At 49.9% G+C, this 19961-nt stretch overlaps 1 protein-coding gene across 1 annotated transcript; it reads left to right on the top strand.

Moving 5' to 3' along the window:
- Positions 1 to 3257: 3257 nt before the first annotated feature.
- Positions 3258 to 18811, top strand: pld7 (phospholipase D family, member 7). Its single transcript, XM_072447062.1, has 11 exons — positions 3258 to 3743; positions 4606 to 4944; positions 5599 to 5786; positions 6246 to 6417; positions 7593 to 7707; positions 8570 to 8697; positions 10168 to 10368; positions 10626 to 10765; positions 10840 to 11005; positions 12701 to 12800; positions 17447 to 18811. Exons 1-11 carry the CDS (start codon positions 3273 to 3275, stop codon positions 17641 to 17643), a joined length of 2217 nt encoding a protein of 738 aa, XP_072303163.1. The 5' UTR covers positions 3258 to 3272; the 3' UTR covers positions 17644 to 18811.
- The last annotated feature ends 1150 nt before the right edge of the window (positions 18812 to 19961 follow it).

The following is a 19961-nucleotide window of genomic DNA, read 5'->3' as shown; positions in this document are numbered from 1 at the left end:
ATAACTAATTAACTAAATCTGACCTAAAACGTTGTATACATTTTTTTGCTACTTTGGCCTCATTTTGTGGCGTTAAAAGGTGAATATTGGGGTTTATTTGTGGAAGAGTCAAACAGGTGGTGGAGCCTGAGCGTGCTCCAGGTGATCATGTGTGTGTGCGGAGGGCGTCTCCGTGGCGACGTGTCAAACAGCATCATTTAATAGGAGCGGCTTCAGAGTCGTGTTCAAACTGGACAAACGAGGATTCAGGAGAACGCTTGGACCTGTTTGAACGTAAGGAATGAAGGAAACATCTGCTCAACGTCAGGACCTTCTCCCTCTCAGGACCTTCTCCCTCTCAGGACCTTCTCCCTGCCAGGACCTTCTCTCTGTCAGGACCTTCTCTCTGCCAGGACCATCTCTCTCTGTCAAGACCTTCTCTCTGTCAGGACCTTCTCTCTCTGCCAGGACCTTCTCTCTGTCAGGACCTTCTCTCTGCCAGGACCTTCTCTCTGCCAGGACCTTCTCTCTGTCAGGACCTTCTCTCTGTCAGGACCTTCTCTCTGCCAGGACCTTCTCTCTCTGTCAAGACCTTCTCTCTGTCAGGACCTTCTCTCTCTGTCAGGACCTTCTCTCTGTCAGGAGCTTCTCTCTGTCAGGACCTTCTCTCTGCCAGGACCTTCTCTCTCTGTCAGGACCTTCTCTCTGCCAGGACCTTCTCTCTCTGTCAGGACCTTCTTTCTGCCAGGACCTTCTCTCTCTGTCAGGACCTTCTTTCTGCCAGGACCTTCTCTCTCTGTCAGGACCTTCTCTCTGTCAGGACCGTCTCACTCTCAGGACCTTCTCTCTCTGTCAGGACCGTCTCACTCTCAGGACCTTCTCTCTGTCAGGACCTTCTCTCTGCCAGGACCTTCTCACTCTCAGGACCTTCTCTCTCTGTCAGGACCTTCTCTCTCTGTCAGGACCTTTTCTCTGTCAGGACCTTTTCTCTGTCAGGACCTTCTCTCTGTCAGGACCTTCTCTCTCTGTCAGGACCGTCTCACTCTCAGGACCTTCTCTCTCTGTCAGGACCTTCTCACTCTCAGGACCTTCTCTGTCAGGACCTTCTCTCTGTCAGGACCTTCTCACTCTCAGGACCTTCTCTCTCTGTCAGGACCTTCTCTCTGCCAGGACCTTCTCTCTGCCAGGACCTTCTCTCTGCCAGGACCTTCTCTCTGTCAGGACCTTCTCTCTCTGCCAGGACCTTCTCTCTGTCAGGACCTTTTCTCTGTCAGGACCTTCTCTCTCTGTCAGGACCTTCTCACTCTCAGGACCTTCTCTCTCTGTCAGGACCTTCTCACTCTCAGGACCTTCTCTCTCTGTCAGGACCTTCTCACTCTGTCAGGACCTTCTCTCTCTGTCAGGACCTTCTCACTCTCAGGACCTTCTCTCTCTGTCAGGACCTTCTCTCTCTGTCAGGACCTTCTCTCTCTGTCAGGACCTTCTCACTCTCAGGACCTTCTCTCTCTGTCAGGACCTTCTCTCTGTCAGGACCTTCTCTCTCTGTCAGGACCTTCTCACTCTCAGGACCTTCTCTCTCTGTCAGGACCTTCTCTCTCTGTCAGGACCTTCTCTCTCTGTCAGGACCTTCTCTGTCAGGACCTTCTCTCTGTCAGGACCTTCTCACTCTCAGGACCTTCTCTCTCTTTCAGGACCTTCTCTCTGAACAGGTCTTTCATCACGTTGTGTTTTCAGACAGAAATAAGACGTTTTCTGTGTAAAAATGGCGCAAACGTCTCATATTTGGGACGTTTAAATGTGACAAATGGACTGAGGATTTTGGACTTCTTTTTTACAGGAAAATTGGCTGAAACGTTCACAATTTTGCCCCATTATTTTGCTTTTTAAAGTGTGATACATGAGTCAGAATCAGAACAAATCCTCGTTTGGTGTGTGTAGGAGACGCTCTAAGGTCTGATTTTCACACCAGCTCTAACTCTAATGTCAGTATGTCATCTTCAGCTCTAATCTCTAATGTCAGTATGTCATCTTCAGCTCTAACTCTAATATCAGTATGTCATCTTCAGCTCTAACTCTAATGTCAGTATGTCATCTTCAGCTCTAACTCTAATGTCAGTATGTCATCTTCAGCTCTAACTCTAATGTCAGTATGTCATCTTCAGATCTAACTCTAATGTCAGTATGTCATCTTCAGATCTAACTCTAATGTCAGTATGTCATCTTCAGCTCTAACTCTAATGTCAGTATGTCATCTTCAGCTCTAACTCTAATATCAGTATGTCATCTTCAGATCTAACTCTAATGTCAGTATGTCATCTTCAGCTCTAACTCTAATGTCAGTATGTCATCTTCAGATCTAACTCTAATGTCAGTATGTCATCTTCAGCTCTAACTCTAATGTCAGTATGTCATCTTCAGCTCTAACTCTAATATCAGTATGTCATCTTCAGATCTAACTCTAATGTCAGTATGTCATCTTCAGCTCTAACTCTAATGTCAGTATGTCATCTTCAGCTCTAACTCTAATGTCAGTATGTCATCTTCAGATCTAACTCTAATGTCAGTATGTCATCTTCAGCTCTAACTCTAATGTCAGTATGTCATCTTCAGCTCTAATCTCTAATGTCAGTATGTCATCTTCAGATCTAACTCTAATGTCAGTATGTCATCTTCAGCTCTAATGTCAGTATGTCATCTTCAGCTCTAACTCTAATGTCAGTATGTCATCTTCAGCTCTAACTCTAATGTCAGTATGTCATCTTCTGATCTAACTCTAATGTCAGTATGTCATCTTCAGCTCTAACTCTAATGTCAGTATGTCATCTTCAGCTCTAACTCTAATGTCAGTATGTCATCTTCAGCTCTAACTCTAATGTCAGTATGTCATCTTCAGCTCTAACTCTAATGTCAGTATGTCATCTTCAGCTCTAATCTCTAATGTCAGTATGTCATCTTCAGCTCTAACTCTAATGTCAGTATGTCATCTTCAGATCTAACTCTAATGTCAGTATGTCATCTTCAGCTCTAACTCTAATGTCAGTATGTCATCTTCAGCTCTAACTCTAATGTCAGTATGTCATCTTCAGATCTAATGTCAGTATGTCATCTTCAGCTCTAACTCTAATGTCAGTATGTCATCTTCAGCTCTAACTCTAATGTCAGTATGTCATCTTCAGCTCTAACTCTAATGTCAGTATGTCATCTTCAGCTCTAATCTCTGAGTATGTCGTGTGTTTCAGCGCGTTCAGAGCTGCAGCGTTTTACTGAAACGCCTCGACTCCGCCCACGACGACATGAACCGTAGAAGCTCCGCCCCCAAACTCACGTCGCGCATCCCCACGTTCCACAAGAAAGCTCCGGAAGTGAGGCCCAAAACCGCCGAGGTCAAAGAGCGCTTCCTGCCCGCGCCCGCCGTCCGCTCGCCCTTCACCGACGCCGCGGGCGCCGAGGCCACGCCCAGACTCACCGCGCCCAGAACTTTTTCCGAGTCGTATCTGACGGCGAGTCCCAGGCCGGCGCTGAGGCCCGACCGGGGACCCAACCAGCGGCTCCCGGACCAGAGAGGGACCAGGACGGAGCCAGAGCCAGAGGAAGAGGAAGTGGAAGAGGAATCAGGAGAGAGTCGTGTTTACACGGGAGAAGAAGAGAGAACGCCGAGAGAAGAAGAGAGCGACGAAGAAGACGAGAGAACGTCTGAAGCTGAAGGCATCACAGAAGAACAGCCGCCGTGGGAGAACAAGACCCTGGAGCACGAGGCCAAAGAGGTAAAGGACCTCTGACCTCACCTCTGACCTCAGGCTCTGACCTCACCTCTGACCTCAGGCTCTGACCTCACCTCTGACCTCAGGCTCTGACCTCACCTCTGACCTCACCTCTGACCTCAGCTCTGACCTCAGCACTGACCTCACCTCTGATCTCACCTCTGATCTCAGCTCTGACCTCAGGCTCTGACCTCAGGCTCTGACCTCACTTCTGACCTCAGGCTCTGACCTCAACTCTGGCCTCACTTCTGACCTCAGGCTCTGACCTCACCTCTGACCTCAGGCTCTGACCTTAGCTCTGACCTCAGCTTTGACCTCAGGCTCTGACCCCACCTCTGACCTCACCTCTGACCTCAGCTCTGACCTCACCTCTGACCTCAGGCTCTGACCTCACCTCTGACCTCAGGCTCTGACCTCAGGCTCTGACCTTAGCTCTGACCTCTGCTCTGACCTCAGGCTCTGACCTCACCTCTGACCTCAGGCTCTGACCTCAGGCTCTGACCTCACCACTGACCTTAGCTCTGACCTCACCTCTGACCTCAGCTCTGACCTCTGACCTGACGGCCACCTGTTGTAAAGTTATCTCCTCTTATCCTTCCGACGGGGACGGGGCCTGGAGAGCCCACACGGCGGGCGGGGCTCGTCTGTGGGGGTGTCCACTCTGGAGCTAGTCATGTTAGCCGAGTTAGCATCGTTAGCTTTGGTTGTTTAAGGCGAATGTCGGCGGCGGCGTTATGTGTCCAGACCAGAGCCTTAAGTTTAAGGGCAATAAAACATCCAAAGTTCCTGGGGCTTTAAAGACCCTTTAGTACTTCTGCTTTTTCTCTGTCACTTTGTTTGATTGATCATTTCTGGTTTTCGTTAGTTTCAGAGTTCTTCCACGGAGCCTGAGTCGCAGTCAGAGGGCGAGTCTGAGGGCCCCAAAACCCAGACTCTAGAACCAGGCCAAAGACAAGAGATCGAAGACTCGTCTGAACTGGCCCCGCCCGAGACCGGAGCCGCCGCCCCGCCCGAGACCAGAGCCCCGCCCGAGACCGGAGCGGCAGCCCCGCCCGAGACCGGAGCCGCAGCCCCGCCCGAGACCGGAGCCCCGCCCGAGACCGGAGCCCCGCCCGAGACCGGAGCCGGCGCCCCGACCGAGACCGGAGGAGCCGCCCCGCCCGAGACCGGAGCCGGAGCCCCGTCTGCTGAGAAAACTGAAAAGGTGGGGCATTTAGACCTGGTTTAGGGCTTTTTTTGTCCTGCTTTAGACTTTAGTCTTGTTTTGAGATCTGGTTTTATTTAGTCCTGGTTTGGTCTGGTTTGGACCAGTTTTATCCCTGGTTTAGTCCTTGTGCAGAACTCCTTCCTCTGGGACAGATATTGGAGACATTTCAAGGGAGTATCATGTTTTCTCTGTGCCACGCCCTGAAGGAGAACCAGGTCTAAACCAGGACTAAACCAGGTCTAAACCAGGTCTAAACCAGGACTAAACCAGGTCTAAACCAGGACTAAACCAGGTCTAAACCAGGACTAAAACCCTGAATGTTTCCTGTGTCATTTGGTTGTTTTTTTCTTCTTCTTCTTCTTCTTCTTCTTCTTCTTCTTCTTCTTCTTCTTCTTCTTCTTCTTCTTCTTCTTCTTCTTCTTCTTCTTCTTCTTCTTCTTCTTCTTCTTCTTCTTCTTCTTCTTCTTCTTCTTCTTCTTCTTCTTCTTCTTCTTCTTCTTCTTCTTCTTCTTCTCCTTCTCCTTCTCCTTCTCCTTCTCCTTCTCCTCCTCCTCCTCCTCCTCCTCCTCCTCCTCCTCCTTCTTCTCCTCCTCCTTCTCCTTCTCCTTCTCCTTCTCCTCCTCCTCCCTCATGTCCTCTTGTGTCCTCCAGAGCTGGTCCTGCTGCAGCCTGCTCCTCCGCGGCCTGGGGCCCCTGCTCCTGCTCCTATTTGTGGGGTTCTCGCAGCACCTGTGGCTCTACGGGCTCCCGCGCTCTATGGCTCAGCTCTCGGCTCAGCTCCACCTGCACTGGCTCCAGGGAGTGGCCCCCGAGAGCGAGCCCTGCTCCAGCCACTGTCGGTGAGTCCTCTGGGTGAGGGTTAGCACAAGCCCTAAACCCCCTAAACCCCTAAAACACACTATTACATGTGTATAAGTCTAAACACACTATTACATGTGTATAAGTCTAAACACACTATTACATGGTGTATAAGTCTAAACACACTATTACATGGTGTATAAGTCTAAACATACTATTACATGTGTATAAGTCTAAACACACTATTACATGGTGTATAAGTCTAAACACACTATTACATGTGTACAAGTCTAAACACACTATTACATGGTGTATAAGTCTAAACACACTATTACATGGTGTATAAGTCTAAACACACTATTACATGTGTACAAGTCTAAACACACTATTACATGGTGTATAAGTCTAATGACCAAACGAAACAAATGACGGACAAAACGGCGCAAAGGAGCTGTGCTGACGCTAAACCCGGCGTGTTGCTGTTCCTCTGGGCTCCTCAGGGTGTCGCTGGTGGAGAGTCTCCCGCACGGCCTTTACCCATCAGCCCCTTCCTCTCTTGAGTCCATCGCTCAGAGCTGGCTGCGTCTGCTGGACCGGGCCAACCACTCTGTCGACGTCGCTGCCTTCTACGTGACCCTGAGGAGCGCCGACCACAACCCCACTGACGCACAGGTGAGGGAGGGGCTTATGACCCGCAGGTGAGGGAGGGGCTTATGACGCGCAGGTGAGGGAGGGGCTTATGACGCGCAGGTGAGGGAGGGGCTTATGCCGCGCAGTGTGAGGGAGGGGCTTTTGACGCGCAGGTGAGGGAGGGGCTTATGACGCGCCGGTGAGGGAGGGGCTTATAACGCGCAAGTGAGGGAGGGGCTTATGATGTGCAGGTGAGGGAGGGGCAGGTGATGCGCAGGTAAGGGAGGGGCTTATGGCACGCGGTTGAGGGAGGGGCTTATGACGCGCAGGTGAGGGAGGGGCTTATGACGCGCAGGTGAGGGAGGGGCTTATGACACGCAGGTGAGGGAGGGGCTTATGACGCGCAGGTGAGGGAGGGGCTTATGACGCGCAGGTGAGGGAGGGGCTTTTGACGCGCAGGTGAGGGAGGGGCTTATGACGCGCAGGTGAGGGAGGGGCTTATGACGCGCAAGTGAGGGAGGGGCTTATGATGTGCAGGTGAGGGAGGGGCAGGTGACGCGCAGGTAAGGGAGGGGCTTATGGCACGCGGTTGAGGGAGGGGCTTATGACGCGCAGGTGAGGGAGGGGCTTATGACGCGCAGGTGAGGGAGGGGCTTATGACGCGCAGGTGAGGGAGGGGCTTATGACGCGCAGGTGAGGGAGGGGCTTATGACGCGCAGGTGAGGGAGGGGCTTTTGACGCGCAGGTGAGGGAGGGGCTTATGACGCGCCGGTGAGGGAGGGGCTTATAACGCGCAAGTGAGGGAGGGGCTTATGATGTGCAGGTGAGGGAGGGGCAGGTGACGCGCAGGTGAGGGAGGGGCTTATAACGCACAAGTGAGGGAGGGGCTATGACGCACAGGTGAAGGAGGGGCAGGTGACGCGCAGGTGAGGGAGGTGCTTACAACGCGCAGGTGAGGGAGGGGCAGGTGAAGCACAGGTGAGGGAGGTGAAGGTGAGGGAGGGGCTTATGACCCCTTGGTAATATTTTGATTTAAGTGAAAAGTTAGTTTGTCTCGAATGTTTCTTAATATATCTAAGTATCTGTAAGTGTGGGATCTCGTAGTCTTGCTCGGGTGGCAGGGCATCTGACTGAGTGTGTGGCAGGGCATCTGACTGAGTGTGTGGCAGGGCATCTGACTGAGTGTGTGGCAGGGCATCTGACTGAGTGTGTTCCAGGGGCGGCTGGTGTTTGAGAAGATGAAGAGCCTTATATCCAGAGGAGTGAGTCTGCGAGTGTCAGTGAACGCACCACAGACACAGACGGAGGACACCGAGGAGCTGAAGGACGCAGGTACAGGAGCGCTAACGAGGAGGAGGGCTAATGAGGAGGAGGAGGGCAAGCGAGGAGGAGGAGGGCTAACGAGGAGGAGGAAGGCTAACGAGGAGGAGGAAGGCTAACGAGGAGGAGGAGGGCTAATGAGGAGGAGGAGGAGGGCTAATGAGGAGGAGGAGGGCAAGCGAGGAGGAGGAGGGCTAACGAGGAGGAGGAAGGCTAACGAGGAGGAGGAAGGCTAACGAGGAGGAGGAGGGCTAATGAGGAGGAGGAGGAGGGCTAATGAGGAGGAGGAGGGCAAGCGAGGAGGAGGAGGGCTAACGAGGAGGAGGATGGCTAATGAGGAGGAGGATGGCAAGCGAGGAGGAGGAGGGCTAACGAGGAGGAGGAGGGCTAATGAGGAGGAGGAGGGCAAGCGAGGAGGGCTAACGAGGAGGAGGAGGGCTAACGTGGAGGAGGAGGGCTAGCGAGGAGGAGGAGGAGGGCTAACGAGGAGGAGGAGGAGGGCTAACGAGGAGGAGGAGAGGTAACAAGGAGGAGGAGGAGAGCTAACGAGGAGGAGGAGGGGTAACAAGGAGGAGGAGGAGGGCTAACGAGGAGGAGGAGGGCTAACGTGGAGGAGGAGGGCTAACGAGGAGGAGGAGGCGGGCTAACGAGGAGGAGGAGGGCTAACGTGGAGGAGGAGGGCTAGCGAGGAGGAGGAGGGCTAACGAGGAGGAGGAGGAGGGGGGCTAACGAGGAGGAGGAGGGCTAACGTGGAGGAGGGCTAACGAGGAGGAGGAGGGCTAACGAGGAGGAGGGGTAACAAGGAGGAGGGCTAACGAGGAGGAGGAGGGGTAACAAGGATGAGGAGGAGAGCTAACGATCCGTGTGTGTTCAGGTGCAGCGGTCAGGGAGGTGAACCTGTCGGCTCTGACCGGAGGAATCATCCACACAAAGCTCTGGGCCGTGGACCAGAGGCATCTGCACGTGGGCAGTGCCAACATGGACTGGCGCTCGTTAACACAGGTACAGCTCGTTAACACAAGTATAACTCGTTAACACAAGTAGAACTCGTTAACACGGGTAAAACTCGTTAACACAGGTACAGGTCGTTAACACTGGTACAGGTTGTTGACACAGGTACAGGTCGTTAACTCGTTAACACGGGTACAACTCGTTAACACAGGTACAGGTCGTTAACACAGGTACAACTCGTTAACTCGTTAACACGGGTACAACTCGTTAACACGGGTACAACTCGTTAACACAGGTACAGGTCGTTAACACAGGTACAGGTCGTTAACACAGGTACAACTCGTTAACTCGTTAACACGGGTACAACTTGTTAACACGGGTTCAACTCGTTAACGCAGGTACAACTCGTTAACGCGGATACAACTCGTTAACACGGGTACAGCTCGTTAACACAGGTACAGCTCGTTAACACAAGTATAACTCGTTAACACAGGTACAACTCGTTAACACGGGTACAACTCGTTAACACAGGTACAGGTCGTTAACACAGGTACAGGTCGTTAACACAGGTACAACTCGTTAACTCGTTAACACGGGTTCAACTCGTTAACTCGTTAACACAGGTTCAACTCGTTAACACAGGTACAACTCGTTAACGCAGGTACAACTCGTTAACGCGGATACAACTCGTTAACACGGGTACAGCTCGTTAACACAGGTACAGCTCGTTAACACAAGTACAACTCGTTAACACGGGTACAACTCGTTAACACAGGTACAGCTCGTTAACACGGGTACAACTCGTTAACACAGGTACAGGTCGTTAACACAGGTACAACTCGTTAACTCGTTAACACGGGTACAACTCGTTAACACAGGTACAGGTCGTTAACACAGGTACAGGTCGTTAACACAGGTACAACTCGTTAACTCGTTAACACGGGTACAGCTCGTTAACACAGGTACAGGTCGTTAACACAGGTACAGGTCGTTAACACAGGTATAGGTCGTTAACTCGTTAACACCGGTACAACTCGTTAACACGGGTACAACTTGTTAACACAGGTACAGGTCGTTAACACAGGTACAACTCGTTAACACAAGTACAACTCGTTAACACGGGTACAACTCGTTAACTCGTTAACACGGGTACAACTCGTTAACACGGGTACAACTCGTTAACACGGGTACAGGTCGTTAACACAGGTACAACTCGTTAACACGGGTACAACTCGTTAACTCGTTAACACGGGTTCAACTCGTTAACACGGGTACAACTCGTTAACACAGGTAAAGCTCTGACCATTATAGAACATTGTGTGAGTCGCCTTTTGTCCTGAGGTGATTACTCACCTCAAACTGGGGTTCCCATGCGTAAAAGGATTCCCGTGCACGGAGGGTTCCCATGCGCGAAGGGTTCCCATGCGCGAAGGGTTCCCATGCACGAAGGGTTCCCACGCGCAAAGGGTTCCTGTTTGTGACGAGTTCTGATCAAACAGACTGAAGTGCAGTGTGCCTCAGGTGAAGGAGGTGGGGCTCGCGGTTGAAGACTGCAGTTGTCTCGCTCAGGACGTGTCTCGTGTGTTCGAGGTTTATTGGACAGTAGGCGGCGCTAACGGCTCCCTGCCTCCCTATTGGCCAGCGCGTCTCTCCGCCCTCTCCAGCGCCCAGAATCCTTTGCACCTCAAGTTCAACGGCGTCCCAGCGCGAGTCTATCTCTCTGTGAGTATTTACCCTGGAGTCTAAACCAGGACTAAACCAGGTCTAAACCAGGTCTAAACCAGGACTAAACCAGGTCTAAACCAGGTCTAAACCAGGACTAAACCAGGTCTAAACCAGGACTAAACCAGGTCTAAACCAGGTCTAAACCAGGACTAAACCAGGTCTAATCCAGGACTAAACCAGGTCTAAACCAGGTCTAAACCAGGTCTGACCCTGGTCTGACCCTGGTTTGACCCTGGTGTGACCTCTTGTCTCAGAGCGCTCCTCCTCAGCTCTCGACTCGCGGTCGCACTGATGACCTGGCGGCCATTTTGTCTGTGATGGAAGACGCTCAGCAGTTCATCCACGTCTCAGTCATGGACTTCATCCCAGAAGATCAGTTCTCCAAACCTCCCAGGTAAAACCTCTGACCTTCTGACCCCTGCTCCTTTGACCCTCTGCTCCTCTGCTCCTCTGGTGTTCTGCTCTCAGGTTCTGGCCTCCTCTGGACTCTGCTCTCCGCTCCGCCGCCTGCTCCAGAGGGTTGAAGGTCCGCCTCCTCGTCAGCTGTTGGCCTCACTCTCCGTCGGCCATGTTTGTTTACCTCCAGTCTCTCCTGGTGCTGACCCGCCCTCCGCTCAGCTGTGACCTCCACGTGGTAAAGGACACTCCACACACACTGACCTTTACCTCTGCTCTTTACGTGTGTCCTTTACCCGTGCCCTTTATGCATACCCTTTACCCGTGCCCTTTAAGATAAGATAAGATAATCCTTTATTGTCCCACATGGGGAAATTTCATTGGTGCAACGCAGGAAGATCCAGAAGAAAAGAACAGATCATTTATAGGAAGTCTGAAAAACACTTTCAGTAGAAGATCTCCTATAAATAAAAACTCCCATAGACAAATAAATAAATACATAAATACCATTGCATGTGATCACGACAGTAATTGCACATATAACAGTAATTGCACATGGTTAGGTCAGTATTGTGAGTGTTCAGGACTAACAGTTTTTGTTATAAAGTCTGACAGCAGCAGAAGGAAAGACCTGCGAAACCTTTACCTCACACAGCGAGGGTGGATCAGTCTCTCACTGAAGCGTCTCTCCAGAGTGGACAGAGTGTCCTGCAGGGGACAGAGACAGAGTGTCCTGCAGGGGGTGACACTCATGATCAAGCATAGATGTGAATCTATCCAGGACCTTCTGTCCTCCACCTCCTGCACCGAGTCCAGAGGACAGCCCAGGACGGAGCTTTGTCCAGCTTCTTCCTCTCCCTCTCTGTGACGACCACACCTACAGGAGCTGATGCACCACAGAGGAGGAGAAGGTCTTCAGGAGTGGCCCTGGCAGGAGTGGCCCTGTCAGGAGTGGGCCTGTCAGGAGTGGCCCTGTCACTCCAAAAGACCTGAGTCTCCTCAGGAGGTAGAGCCCACTCTGGCTCTTCCTGTTCAGTCTGTGTTATGAGTCCAGTTTGTGGTTCAGATGAACACCAGGTCCTTGTATGAGTCACTCTCTCAATGTCCCGTCCCTGGATGTTCACTGGTGAGGGGGGCGTGGCCTGTCCCTGGATGTTCACTGGTGAGGGGGGCGTGGCCTGTCCCGTCCCTGGATGTTCACTGGTGAGGGGGGCGTGGCCTGTCCCGTCCCTGGATGTTCACTGGTGAGGGGGGCGTGGCCTCTGTGGAAGTCCACCACCATCTCCTTGGTCTTCCCCGCGTTGATGAGGAGGTGGTTCCACAAAGTCCTGCTCCAGTCCTCTGTCCTCCACATCATCTTCTGTGATGAGTCCTATGATGGCAGAGTGGTCAGAGAACTTCTGCAGGACACAGCTGTCCATGTCTGAGGTCTGCAGTGTAGAGGGTGAAGAGAAAGCGCGCGAGGACAGTGCCCTGGGGCCCCCACACTGCAGGTCCGAGTGTCAGACACAGTCCCGGGCTCTCACAAACTGGGGTAGTCCAGGATCCACTCTGCAGGTCGTCCTCCACACCAGCCGTCTCCAGCTTGTCCCTCAGGAGCAGCGGCTGGACCATGGGCTTTACCTCTGCCCTTTATGCATACCCTTTACGTGTGCCCTTTATGCATACCCTTTACGTGTGACCTTTATGCATACCCTTTACCTCTGCCCTTTATGCATACCCTTTACGTGTGCCCTTTATGCATACCCTTTACGTGTGACCTTTATGCATACCCTTTACGTGTGCCCTTTATGCATACCCTTTACGTGTGACCTTTATGCATACCCTTTACGTGTGACCTTTATGCATACCCTTTACGTGTGACCTTTATGCATACCCTTTACCTCTGCCCTTTATGCATACCCTTTACCTCTGCCCTTTACCCATGCCACAGAGAGTGTTCACGGTGCCCTCGACCCCGGAGCAGATGAAGATCCCTTTCGCTCGAGTGAATCACGCCAAGTTCATGGTGACGGACCGTGTGCTTTACATCGGTGAGAAACACCTACTAACCACCTGTTACTAACCACCTGTTACTAACCACCTGTTACTAACCACCTGTTACTAACCACCTGTTACTAACCGACCTGTTACTAACCACCTGTTACTAACCACCTGTTACTAACCACCTGTTACTAACCGACCTGTTACTAACCACCTGTTACTAACCACCTGTTACTAACCGACCTGTTACTAACCGACCTGTTACTAACCACCTGTTACTAACCACCTGTTACTAACCGACCTGTTACTAACCACCTGTTACTAACCGACCTGTTACTAACCGACCTGTTACTAACCGACCTGTTACTAACCGACCTGTTACTAACCACCTGTTACTAACCGACCTGTTACTAACCGACCTGTTACTAACCACCTGTTACTAACCGACCTGTTACAAACCACCTGTTACTAACCACCTGTTACTAACCACCTGTTACTAACCGACCTGTTACTAACCACCTGTTACTAACCGACCTGTTACTAACCACCTGTTACTAACCACCTGTTACTAACCACCTGTTACTAACCGACCTGTTACTAACCGACCTGTTACTAACCGACCTGTTACTAACCACCTGTTACTAACCACCTGTTACTAACCGACCTGTGACTAACCACCTGTTACTAACCGACCTGTTACTAACCACCTGTTACTAACCGACCTGTTACTAACCACCTGTTACTAACCGACCTGTTACTAACCGACCTGTTACTAACCGACCTGTTACTTACCGACCTGTTACAAACCACCTGTTACTAACCACCTGTTACTAACCACCTGTTACTAATCACCTGTTACTAACCACCTGTTACCACCTGTTACTAACCGACCTGTTACTAACCACCTGTTACTAACCACCTGTTACTAACCGACCTGTTACTAACCGACCTGTTACTAACCACCTGTTACTAACCGACCTGTTACTAACCACCTGTTACTAACCACCTGTTACTAACCGACCTGCTACTAACCGACCTGTTACTAACCGACCTGTTACTAACCGACCTGTTACTAACCACCTGTTACTAACCACCTGTTACTAACCGACCTGTTACTAACCAACCTGTTACTAACCACCTGTTACTAACCACCTGTTACTAACCGACCTGTTACTAACCGACCTGTTACTAACCGACCTGTTACTAACCACCTGTTACTAACCGACCTGTTACTAACCACCTGTTACTAACCGACCTGTTACTAACCACCTGTTATTAACCGACCTGTTACTAACCACCTGTTACTAACCACCTGTTACTAACCGACCTGTTACTAACCACCTATTACTAACCGACCTGTTACTGACCACCTGTTACTAACCGACCTGTTACTAACCGACCTGTTACTAACCAACCTGTTACAAACCACCTGTTACTAACCGACCTGTTACTAACCGACCTGTTACTAACCACCTGTTACTAACCACCTGTTACTAACCGACCTGTTACTAACCACCTGTTACTAACCACCTGTTACTAACCGACCTGTTACTAACCGACCTGTTACTAACCACCTGTTACTAACCACCTGTTACTAACCGACCTGTTACTAACCGACCTGTTACTAACCACCTGTTACTAACCGACCTGTTACTAACCGACCTGTTACTAACCACCTGTTACTAACCACCTGTTACTAACCGACCTGTTACTAACCACCTGTTACTAACCACCTGTTACTAACCGACCTGTTACTAACCAACCTGTTACTAACCACCTGTTACTAACCGACCTGTTACTAACCACCTGTTACTAACCGACCTGTTACTAACCGACCTGTTACTAACCACCTGTTACTAACCACCTGTTACTAACCACCTGTTCCTAACCGACCTGTTACTAACCACCTGTTACTAACCGACCTGTTACTAACCGACCTGCTACTAACCACCTGTTACTAACCGACCTGTTACTAACCACCTGTTACTAACCACCTGTTACTAACCGACCTGTTACTAACCGACCTGTTACTAACCACCTGTTACTAACCACCTGTTACTAACCGACCTGTTACTAACCGACCTGTTACTAACCACCTGTTACTAACCACCTGTTACTAACCACCTGTTACTAACCGACCTGTTACTAACCACCTGTTACTAACCGACCTGTTACTAACCGACCTGTTACTAACCACCTGTTACTAACCGACCTGTTACTAACCGACCTGTTACTAACCACCTGTTACTAACCGACCTGTTACTAACCGACCTGTTACTAACCACCTGTTACTAACCGACCTGTTACTAACCGACCGTTACTAACCGACCTGTTACTAACCACCCGTTACTAACCACCCGTTACTAACCGACCGTTACTAACCACCTGTTACTAACCGACCTGTTACTAACCGACCTGTTACTAACCACCTGTTACTAACCGACCTGTTACTAACCACCTGTTACTAACCACCTGTTACTAACCGACCTGTTACTAACCGACCTGTTACTAACCACCTGTTACTAACCGACCTGTTACTAACCACCTGTTACTAACCGACCTGTTACTAACCGACCTCTAACCACCTGTTACTAACCACCTGTTACTAACCGCCTGTTACTAACCGACCTGTTACTAACCACCTGTTACTAACCGACCTGTTACTAACCACCTGTTACTAACCGACCTGTTACTAACCGACCTGTTACTAACCACCTGTTACTAACCACCTGTTACTAACCGACCTGTTACTAACCGACCTGTTACTAACCGACCTGTTACTAACCACCTGTTACTAACCGACCTGTTACTAACCGACCTGTTACTAACCACCTGTTACTAACCGACCTGTTACTAACCACCTGTTACTAACCACCTGTTACTAACCGACCTGTTACTAACCACCTGTTACTAACCGACCTCTTACTAACCGACCTCTTACTAACCGACCTGTTACTAACCGACCTGTTACTAACCACCTGTTACTAACCGACCTGTTACCAACCGACCTCTTACTAACCGACCTGTTACTAACCACCCGTTACTAACCACCCGTTACTAACCGACCTGTTACTAACCGACCTGTTACTAACCACCTGTTACTAACCACCTGTTACTAACCGACCTGTTACTAACCGACCTGTTACTAACCACCTGTTACTAACCGACCTGTTACTAACCGACCTGTTACTAACCACCTGTTACTAACCGACCTGTTACTAACCGACCTGTTACGAATCACCTGTCACTAACCACCTGTTACTAACCGACCTGTTACTAACCACCTGTTACTAACCACCTGTTACTAACCGACCTGTTACTAACCACCTGTTACTAACCGACCTGTTACTAACCGACCTGTTACTAACCACCTGTTACTAACCGACCTGTTACTAACCACCTGTTACTAACCACCTGTTACTAACCGACCTGTTACTAACCACCTGTTACTAACCGACCTGTTACTAACCGACCTCTTACTAACCGACCTGTTACTAACCGACCTGTTACTAACCACCTGTTACTAACCGACCTGTTACTAACCACCTGTTACTAACCGACCTGTTACTAACCGACCTGTTACTAACCACCTGTTACTAACCGACCTGTTACTAACCACCTGTTACTAACCACCTGTTACTAACCGACCTGTTACTAACCACCTGTTACTAACCGACCTGTTACTAACCGACCTCTTACTAACCGACCTGTTACTAACCACCTGTTACTAACCACCTGTTACTAACCGACCTGTTACTAACCGACCTGTTACTAACCGACCTGTTACTAACCACCTGTTACTAACCGACCTGTTACTAACCGACCTGTTACTAACCACCTGTTACTAACCGACCTGTTACTAACCACCTGTTACTAACCACCTGTTACTAACCGACCTGTTACTAACCACCTGTTACTAACCGACCTCTTACTAACCGACCTCTTACTAACCGACCTGTTACTAACCGACCTGTTACTAACCACCTGTTACTAACCGACCTGTTACCAACCGACCTCTTACTAACCGACCTGTTACTAACCACCCGTTACTAACCACCCGTTACTAACCGACCTGTTACTAACCGACCTGTTACTAACCACCTGTTACTAACCACCTGTTACTAACCGACCTGTTACTAACCGACCTGTTACTAACCACCTGTTACTAACCGACCTGTTACTAACCGACCTGTTACTAACCACCTGTTACTAACCGACCTGTTACTAACCGACCTGTTACGAATCACCTGTCACTAACCACCTGTTACTAACCGACCTGTTACTAACCACCTGTTACTAACCACCTGTTACTAACCGACCTGTTACTAACCACCTGTTACTAACCGACCTGTTACTAACCGACCTGTTACTAACCACCTGTTACTAACCGACCTGTTACTAACCACCTGTTACTAACCACCTGTTACTAACCGACCTGTTACTAACCACCTGTTACTAACCGACCTGTTACTAACCGACCTCTTACTAACCACCCGTTACTAACCACCCGTTACTAACCGACCTGTTACTAACCGACCTGTTACTAACCACCTGTTACTAACCACCTGTTACTAACCGACGTGTTGTTAACCAACGCTCGTGTTATGTCAGTTAGTTTGTCTGTCGTTTCCTGGTTCTTCTGACCCTGCCTCTGACCCTGCCTCTGACCCTGCCTCTGACCCTGCCTCTGGAACAGGGACTTCTAACTGGTCAGGAGATTACTTCTCGCAGACGGCCGGAGTCGGACTCGTCGTGAACCAGAGCGAGTCTGAGACGAGACTCGAGACGCTCCGGACTCAAGCGGACCAGGTCTTCAACCGAGACTGGACCTCACAGTATTCTACTGACCTGAGGGTGGACCAGAGCCACACCTGCCCCATGGTCCAGACCTGAACCAGAGCCACGCCTGCCCCATGGTCCAGACCTGAACCAGAGCCACACCTGCCCCATGGTCCAGACCTGAACCAGAGCCACGCCTGCCCCATGGTCCAGACCTGAACCAGAGCCACACCTGCCCCATGGTCCAGAGCTGAACCAGAGCCACACCTGCCCCATGGTCCAGAGCTGAACCAGAGCCACGCCTGCCCCATGGTCCAGACCTGAACCAGAGCCACACCTGCCCCATGGTCCAGAGCTGAACCAGAGCCACGCCTGCCCCATGGTCCAGACCTGAACCAGAGCCACGCCTGCCCCATGGTCCAGACCTGAACCAGAGCCACACCTGCCCCATGGTCCAGACCTGAACCAGAGCCACGCCTGCCCCATGGTCCAGACCTGAACCAGAGCCACACCTGCCCCATGGTCCAGACCTGAACCAGAGCCACGCCTGCCCCATGGTCCAGACCTGAACCAGAGCCACGCCTGCCCCATGGTCCAGACCTGAACCAGAGCCACGCCTGCCCCATGGTCCAGACCTGAACCAGAGCCACACCTGCCCCATGGTCCAGACCTGAACCAGGACTAAAGCAGGACTAAACCAGGACTAAACCAGGACTAAAGCAGGACTAAAGCAGGTCTAAACCAGGTCTAAACCAGGACTAAACCAGGACTAAAGCAGGACTAAAGCAGGACTAAACCAGGACTAAAGCAGGTCTAAACCAGGTCTAAACCAGGACTAAAGCAGGTCTAAACCAGGACTAAACCAGGTCTAAACCAGGACTAAAGCAGGACTAAACCAGGACTAAACCAGGACTAAACCAGGTCTAAACCAGGACTAAACCAGGACTAAACCAGGACTAAAGCAGGTCTAAACCAGGACTAAAGCAGGTCTAAACCAGGACTAAAGCAGGTCTAAACCAGGACTAAACCAGGTCTAAACCAGGACTAAAGCAGGTCTAAACCAGGACTAAACCAGGACTAAACCAGGTCTAAAGCAGGTCTAAACCAGGACTAAACCAGGACTAAACCAGGTCTAAAGCAGGTCTAAACCAGGACTAAAGCAGGTCTGGTCTGAGGCGTGTTTACAGTTCTCTAAATGCTTTAAACTCTTTGCACTAAAATCTCTTGCTGTAAATATTTGAATCATTTGTGGAAAAGCATCACATGTCAAACCAGCACTAAGTCTAAGTTTAGAGCTTTTGCCTTTGGCTGAAGTTTATTTGTGTTTTGGGAAAAAGTGTGATAAAGACAAAAACTTTAAACTTCTCTTTGCACTTTGTGTCTTCATTTTCAAAGCGGGGGCCACAGGGGGGTCTAAAGAGGATCTAAAGCAGGTCTAAAGAGGATCTAAAGAGGATCTAAAGCAGGTCTAAAGAGGATCTAAAGCAGGTCTAAAGAGGATCTAAAGCAGGTCTAAAGAGGATCTAAAGCGGGTCTAAAGAGGATCTAAAGCAGGTCTAAAGAGGATCTAAAGAGGATCTAAAGAGGATCTAAAGCGGGTCTAAAGAGGATCTAAAGCAGGTCTAAAGAGGATCTAAAGAGGATCTAAAGCAGGTCTAAAGAGGATCTAAAGCGGGTCTAAAGAGGATCTAAAGCAGGTCTAAAGAGGATCTAGAGAGGATCTAAAGCAGGTCTAAAGAGGATCTAAAGCAGGTCTAAAGCGGGTCTAAAGAGGATCTAAAGAGGATCTAAAGCAGGTCTAAAGAGGATCTAAAGAAGGTCTAAAGAGGATCTAAAGCAGGTCTAAAGAGGATCTAAAGAAGGTCTAAAGAGGATCTAAAGCAGGTCTAAAGAGGATCTAAAGAGGATCTAAAGCAGGTCTAAAGAAGGTCTAAAGAGGATCTAAAGCAGGTCTAAAGAGGATCTAAAGAAGGTCTAAAGAGGATCTAAAGCAGGTCTAAAGAGGATCTAAAGAAGGTCTAAAGAGTATCTAAAGCGGGTCTAAAGAGGATCTAAAGCGGGTCTAAAGAGGATCTAAAGCAGGTCTAAAGAGGATCTAAAGAAGGTCTAAAGAGGATCTAAAGAAGGTCTAAAGAGGATCTAAAGAAGGTCTAAAGAGGATCTAAAGCAGGTCTAAAGAGGATCTAAAGAAGGTCTAAAGAGGATCTAAAGCAGGTCTAAAGAGGATCTAAAGAGGATCTAAAGCAGGTCTAAAGAGGATCTAAAGAAGGTCTAAAGAGGATCTAAAGCAGGTCTAAAGAGGATCTAAAGAAGGTCTAAAGAGGATCTAAAGCAGGTCTAAAGAGGATCTAAAGAAGGTCTAAAGAGTATCTAAAGCGGGTCTAAAGAGGATCTAAAGCGGGTCTAAAGAGGATCTAAAGCAGGTCTAAAGA

The sequence above is a fragment of the Eucyclogobius newberryi genome, unplaced genomic scaffold (genome assembly GCF_026437365.1).
Source record: "Eucyclogobius newberryi isolate DKJ021-1_F unplaced genomic scaffold, fEucNew1.0.hap1 SCAF_152, whole genome shotgun sequence".
In the NCBI taxonomy this organism is placed as follows: domain Eukaryota; kingdom Metazoa; phylum Chordata; class Actinopteri; order Gobiiformes; family Gobiidae; genus Eucyclogobius; species Eucyclogobius newberryi.
The sequence above is the reverse complement of the archived record's forward strand: the minus strand, read 5'-3'. Positions and strand labels throughout refer to the sequence as shown.